General features: G+C 45.3%; 1 protein-coding gene across 1 annotated transcript; it reads right to left on the reverse strand.

The window, feature by feature from the left end:
* Positions 1–975: 975 nt before the first annotated feature.
* On the reverse strand, positions 976–6329 carry LOC129717140 (uncharacterized). The gene is made up of 2 exons (XM_055666985.1): positions 1032–6329; positions 976–984 (listed from the first exon to the last, which is right to left on the reverse strand). The coding sequence occupies exons 1-2, from the start codon at positions 6327–6329 to the stop codon at positions 976–978; spliced, it is 5307 nt and encodes a 1768-aa protein (XP_055522960.1).
* Positions 6330–7066: the final 737 nt, after the last annotated feature.

The raw sequence follows: 7066 nt of genomic DNA on the forward strand, positions 1-7066 counted from the left end.
ATTTTAAATTTTAAGATTTCAATGTTTTATTTTACTTTAGGTTAACGTTTTAGCTATCGACTTACTTTTACTCGTCAATCCTTCAAATTCTCTCCCGCAAGGTTTTTAACTCGGTTTGTCCTGTCGTGCTGTTTTATGTAACGTTATTTCAGTATTATATTTTAATTTGTTTTAATTTTAATACCTGATTAAGTCCCACTTAATTTTCGCAACTACCACCGATCCGAAATCCAAGAACTTGTAGAAAAACTTTTTTTTAAACTTTATTTGACTTTCACCTTTTAACCTCTAACTATTACCTTCCTTCGTGATTAAGCAATTTTATCTAATTGACGTTTTTGATTGCCATCTCACTTGCTATCTGTCTGATCCCGTGACGCTTCGCTACCAACCTTGATCCCGTGACGCTTCGCTACCAACCCGTGACGCTATCATCCCTGTGGTAAACCCTACGGGTGGTCCAACGGTGTTGTCCCGAACATCCCCCGGCCCGTAACTCTGGTCCGGTCTATATCCGGCCCAGTGTTGCTGTCACTAATTTCCAACACCGCCAATGTTGTGGTTCCTCTTTTTATCAATCCCGTCTTGGTGCGAACCCACGCTTGTCGAATCCTTCCATCACTCGAGACAATTGGCTCCTCTACAATCCCCCTAACCCATGATTTCCTTGCGTTTCCGTCGGTAACATATACCAAATCTCCTGCCTTGAGAGGTCGTGATTCTTCGAACCATTTCGTTCTCTGGTTTACTGATGGGATATATTCTTTTATCCAACGTGTCCACATTGCGTCCGCTATTTGTTGCGTTCGTTTATATGAGTCGCGCAGAGCTTCTGCTGGACGCGGGGAAGGGGGAACGCTACATGGTTCGTTGGGTGAAACCCCTCGCAAAAAATGATTCGGTGTCAACGCATACGTTTCTCCAGATTGTTGCGACACATACGTGAGCGGGCGGGAGTTTATTATATCCTCTGCCTCAACCATACTGGTCTGCAAAATTTCGTCCGTGAGCCGCTTCCCTTCGTTAAGTACCGTCAACGCCTCCTTGACCGAACGCACCAGCCGCTCCCAAACACCACCCATATGTGGGGTCGCGGGTGGATTGAACGACCATCTGGTTTGTGCGTTCGTTAGCTCCTCTGCGCAATCTTTTGCGACATCATGAATGGTCTTTACCACTTCCTTACTAGCTCCTCGCAGATTTGTCCCGTTGTCCGAAAAGAACTCGGTTGGTGGACCTCGTCTACCCATAAATCGCCTAATCGCCATCAGGCAAGACTGGGTCGTCAGCCCATACGTGACTTCCACGTGTACAGCCCGCATCACTAGGCAAGTGAACAACGCGATCCATCTTTTTTCCACGTGGCGATTTACTGTCACCTCGAATGGACCCAGATAGTCGACGCCGACGTGGCTAAACGGCCGAAGATACGGCGCAAGTCTCTGCACCGGTAGCGGTGCCATTCTGGGACATTGTGGTTTGTTTCGCTGAACTTTACACCACATGCATGACGAAGACACTCTTCGGACCAATGCATCAACCTTCGGTATTAAATATTTTTGCTTCAACTCATTTTTTACCGTTTCACGGTATCCATGGCCAAATTTTGAGTGATAATGATGGGCCAGCAATTTCGTTACTGCATTTTCAGCCGGCAAAATGATTGGGAACCGCAAATCAAATGGTAGATATTCCGCTCGTTCTGTTCGTCCCTCCATTCGGACCACATTGGTTTCATCCAAAAACGGCGATAACTTATATAGACAGCTCGATTTTTCCAGGAAAAGCCACTCGGTGACTGGGCGGTCTTTGTTATGCATTAGCACCTTTAATTCAGGTCCGTATGAGTCCGCCTGTGCCATTCTAAGCAAATGCGATTCAGCTCTCTTGTACTCTTCTTGCTGGAAAGGAACACGTACACTCAAAACGCTTGCCATCCGTTCCAATATTTTCTTCTGACGATCTGTGGCTCTTAAAGTTTCGATCGGCTGCTTTCTCACCTTTCGTCTACAATTAGACGCAAATCTAATCACTGAAGCAACGGTTCTCACCAGCACGGTCCATTTCGAGAATCGTAAAGGATCTATGATCTGGCCTGGCAAACATATGTCATGTAACAAAAGATGAACGCGTAGTTCCTCCGTAGTATTCGCTGGTGGCATGCATTTTCGTGGCCACTTTTCTTCCGATTGATACAAAAATGCGGGCCCTCGAACCCACGAGCTGTTTGAGCTTAAATCCAACTCATTTCCCCACTTTGTCAATTGATCCGCTATATTAAGCTTTGTCGGTACCCAGTACCAATCGGTCAGCTTGGTTAAGCTGAGTATTTCTCCAATCCGAAATCCGACATATTGCTTATAGTTCCGCTGATCGGATCGAATCCAGGACAAAACTGTTTGCGCATCTGTCCAAATACATTGCTTGCCGATTGTGAGACTGTGATTTTCGCGTACTGTGCGTGTTAAACGTGCTCCCAGAACTGCTGCCTGGAGTTCCAATCGAGGAATAGATACCAGCTTCAAAGGTGCAACTTTAGCTCTACTCATTATTAGTGTGCACATAATTTCGCCTCGAACTACCGCACGTAAAAACGCCACGCATCCATAAGCCGTTTCGCTAGCATCCGTGAACACGTGGAGCTGGATATCATGTACCTCATCAGACCGCGCGTTTCCAAAGTAACTTCGGGAGATACGGAACGTCTCAATTTCTGGCAGCAGCTTTGCCCATTTAATCCATTTTCTGAAAGATTCCCTATCTATCTTCTCATCCCAATCACAGCCCATCCGCCATATATCTTGGAGTAACATCCGCCCAAGAACTGTAAACGGTGACAAGAGACCCAGTGGATCAAACAACGACATGACAAAGCTAAGAACCATTCTTTTTGTCGGGCATAATTCATCTTGAAGGATCTTGCGAAACTCTGCTCTCGACGAGGTGGAAAATGAAAATTGATCCCGAAGAGGTTCCCAAACTTTTCCCAAAACACGCTCAAACTCTGTGTTTTTATTTTTGTTGAAATGCACTGCTGCATTCTCACTTCGCTCTCCCATTTCCTCCAAAATGGTGTTAGAATTCGACACCCAGTTTCTAATGTTGAATCCTCCCTTAGAATGAATAAATTTCACCGCCTTAGCCCGAGCGATCGCTTCAGCTACGGTGTCCGCACTATCATAATAGTCATCAACATAATGTCGATCGACAATAGCTGCTGCTGCTTCCGGAAATTGTGCTGCGAACCGCCCTGCGTTCACATTTTTGACGTATTGCGCTGAGCTCGGGGAGCACGTTGCGCCGAACGTGAGTACGTCCATCACGTACACTTGCAGCTCGTCATCGCTTGTCGAACGAAAAAGAAAACGTTGTGCAGATTTATCTTCATTTCTAACGCGAACCTGGTGATACATCTCCTCGATGTCTCCTCCAAACGCAACCGGCTTCTCTCTAAAGCGGCAAATTACTTTCGGGAGGGATACAAGCATGTCTGGCCCTTTGAGGAGCTGTGTATTCAATGACACTCCCCGTACGCACGCTGCAGCATCCCAAACTAGGCGTACCTTTCCCGGTTTTCGCGGATTAACTACCACATTTAGTGGCAAATACCAAACTGCTGACGATGGCGTTCCGGACAGTTCTTCCTTTGTGGCTTTGTGGGCATACCCTTTCGCCTGATAATCGTCTATCTGCTTGCATACGATGTTTTTTAACACCTCATCTTGCTCCAACCTTCTTTCAAGAGCCTTTGCCCTTCGCACAGCCATTGGATAGCTGTCTGGAAACCGTCGTTCGTCCTTTCGCCAAAGTAACCCCGTTACGAAACGATCTCCCACTTGTTTTGTAGTTTTTAGTTGTATCGCTTTTGCTCTTTGGTCTTCCAGTGATTCTGGAACAGCGAAGGTTGCAACTCCCGCCTCATCAAGGACATATTGCGCTCGCATCATATCGTGCAGTTCCTGATTGCTAACCGATTCTGTGACATGTAAATTGAGGAAAGTGGCCGCATTTTCCTTTTGCCTTTTTTCTGGCCCGTAGACCGTCCATCCCAGTCTAGACCGTACTGCGATTGGTTCACCAGGTTGACCAATCCTTGACTCCTGCGGCGCGAACAAATGCAGATTATCCAGCCCTATTAAGATGGCTGGCTCTTCTCCTACGTGGTCGGCTACTGGCAAACCTGCTAAATGCGGAAATCGTGTCGCTATTTCAGCAAACCGGAGACTCTGTTTCGGCAAAACCAGCTTGGAGACTGTGCGGACATTTTCTAAAGCAAACTTATCGCTCGATCCCTGTGCAGAGAGCATTAAAGTAATTCTGCGCGAATCGTTCTCATACCGCTTAATGTCTCCCGTCCAGGTGACGATCAATGGTTCTGGTGCACCTCTTACCTTCAACTGATTGGCTACTGATTGTTCTATCAGCGTACTAGAGGATCCTTCATCCAAGAAAGCCAATGTTTTGACAACTATATTTCCTGCGTAGAGGGTCACAGGAACCATCCGAAAAATCACTGATCGACGAAAATTTTCGTGTGCGTTACAGTTGACTTCCATTAGTCGAACCGATTCTTCCCTTCGATGCAGCAACGTGTGGTGATTACCGTTGCACCCACCGACTGTACAGCGTAGCTTAAAATTGCATCGACTGGTTCCATGATTATTTAAACAGAGAACGCAGAGCTTCAGCCTTTCTACAGCCCTCATCCGGTCTGTCAGGTTCATTCGTTTGAATTCATCACAAAACCTGAGTTTATGGTCGGTTCGTTTGCAAATCCAACACGGCTTGCCTCCACCATCCGTTTGTGGTTGAGCCAGTGCCTTCTGCGCCGCCCCATGCATATGCACGAATTCTTTTCTCTTTGCACCCGCGCTCCCGCTGAGTTTAACTGGTTGAGCTTGTGGTAAATCCATGCAGTCGGAAACCTCTGATACATCCGATACCACCTCAGTCATAAAGTCGGTGAACAATCTTAACGGAGTACCGTTTCGTCCCCGCTTATACCGGACCCAATCCAGTTTGTAGTTAGTCGGTAGTTTTTCTACCAATTCCTGCACTAACATGGGGTTGTTTAAATGATCCGTTAATTGTGCAGCTTCTAAATGATCGCAAAGTTGCTTAACATTGATTCCAAAATGGATAAATGTTTTCAAATTGTCCGAGTCAGGGGCTTGTGTTTTCCGTACTTTCAATAACAATGCCCTCAGCAACTTTTCAGGCCTTCCGAAAAGTTTACGTAGGTCTTCTACGACATCTGGGACCGAGTCCGGGAGCACTAATCTACTTCTAACCGCTTCTAACGCATCCCCTTGCAGGCTGTCCTGCAACCTTTTAAGGTTATCTAAATTTGTAAACCCGCACGCTCTTGTTGTATGTTCAAAACTACTAATGAACAAGGGCCAAACTTCAGGCTCACCCCTAAATGTTGGCAAATGTTTCGACACCACCTGCCGTGCCGCTAACTGATCTTTCGTTACTCTCGACTGCCCCGGCCCGTCTTGCCTTCTGCTCTGGGATCTCGGATCACTCAGCTCAGAACCGCTCTCAAGTGAATCATGTTCTAATTTTTCATCTGGCCTATCCTTGTAACTCACCGTCGATCGCCTTTCTTCATCTTGGCGAATCGAATTTAAATCTTCATATTTATTTATTTCTTGTCTATCTACCCAACTTCTTATTCTATCTCTTTTAGCTTTATCGGATCCCGCTTTCGATCCACCAGCTCCGCCTCCATTCATCAGCTGTTGTAGATGTGCAGCGCTTGCATTCATACGCTCCCGTAATAGATCCCTCTTTCTCAGAAACTCTTCTTCGGCTGCTAGCTGGCGGTCCATTAATTCCCGCTCCTGCATCAGCTGAAGATCTTGCAACTCTCTTTCTTGCTGTAGTTCCTGCTCACGCATTTCTCTTTCGCGTTGTATCTGTTTTCTCTTCCAGGCGCTCTCTAACTCCAATCGTTTCGCCCGAAGTATCATCTCTTTCTCCCATGCTCGCTCTTTATCTCTCTGCTCTTCTTCGAGTTGTAACAGTTCAGTGTCTAGAATAGAACTGGCACTGCGAGCAGATTCCGCATCGCTACGAGCACTACCAGTCTTCTTACCGGGTTTCTTATTTCCTTTCGGAACCTTCAGCTGGCTGTCGGACTTTTTACACTTGGGGCAAAACCAATCTACATCACGTATATCTTCACCGACACCAGCGCAAGAAAAATGCGCCCATAAGTTGCAATGATTACAGCTTACCATATGGTAGTCGTCCTCTTCCGGACCGTTGCACATCAAACAATAGGCTGGAGCCTCGTCCATACCTTTTAGAGAACCGGTTGCCATCCTTTGAGGTTATTCCTGATAAATCTTTGATTTTGTTCGGAACAAGAAACCAGCCGTGAATCCACTTTTAGTTCTTAGTAGTTCAAAGCTACAATTTTATTAATAATTTTAGTAACTTAACAAACAAAAATATTTTACAAACTCACATTTAGTTTCTTCCTTCCTCCTGCGGATTTCTTCGCCTTATCTTTCCCTAGCCGACTCTCTGACTCAAATCAACTCCAGATTTTCTATATTTTAAATTTTAAGATTTCAATGTTTTATTTTACTTTAGGTTAACGTTTTAGCTATCGACTTACTTTTACTCGTCAATCCTTCAAATTCTCTCCCGCAAGGTTTTTAACTCGGTTTGTCCTGTCGTGCTGTTTTATGTAACGTTATTTCAGTATTATATTTTAATTTGTTTTAATTTTAATACCTGATTAAGTCCCACTTAATTTTCGCAACTACCACCGATCCGAAATCCAAGAACTTGTAGAAAAACTTTTTTTTAAACTTTATTTGACTTTCACCTTTTAACCTCTAACTATTACCTTCCTTCGTGATTAAGCAATTTTATCTAATTGACGTTTTTGATTGCCATCTCACTTGCTATCTGTCTGATCCCGTGACGCTTCGCTACCAACCTTGATCCCGTGACGCTTCGCTACCAACCCGTGACGCTATCATCCCTGTGGTAAACCCTACGGGTGGTCCAACGGTGTTGTCCCGAACACTAATTCTGTTCCTTTTTTTTT

Source organism: Wyeomyia smithii, chromosome 1, assembly GCF_029784165.1.
Source record: "Wyeomyia smithii strain HCP4-BCI-WySm-NY-G18 chromosome 1, ASM2978416v1, whole genome shotgun sequence".
NCBI classification, from domain to species: domain Eukaryota; kingdom Metazoa; phylum Arthropoda; class Insecta; order Diptera; family Culicidae; genus Wyeomyia; species Wyeomyia smithii.

Excerpts from the sequence above, each read along its gene's own strand:
- LOC129717140 (XM_055666985.1), bottom strand. The coding sequence starts at position 6,329 with ATGGCAACCGGTTCTCTAAAAGGTATGGACGAGGCTCCAGCCTATTGT.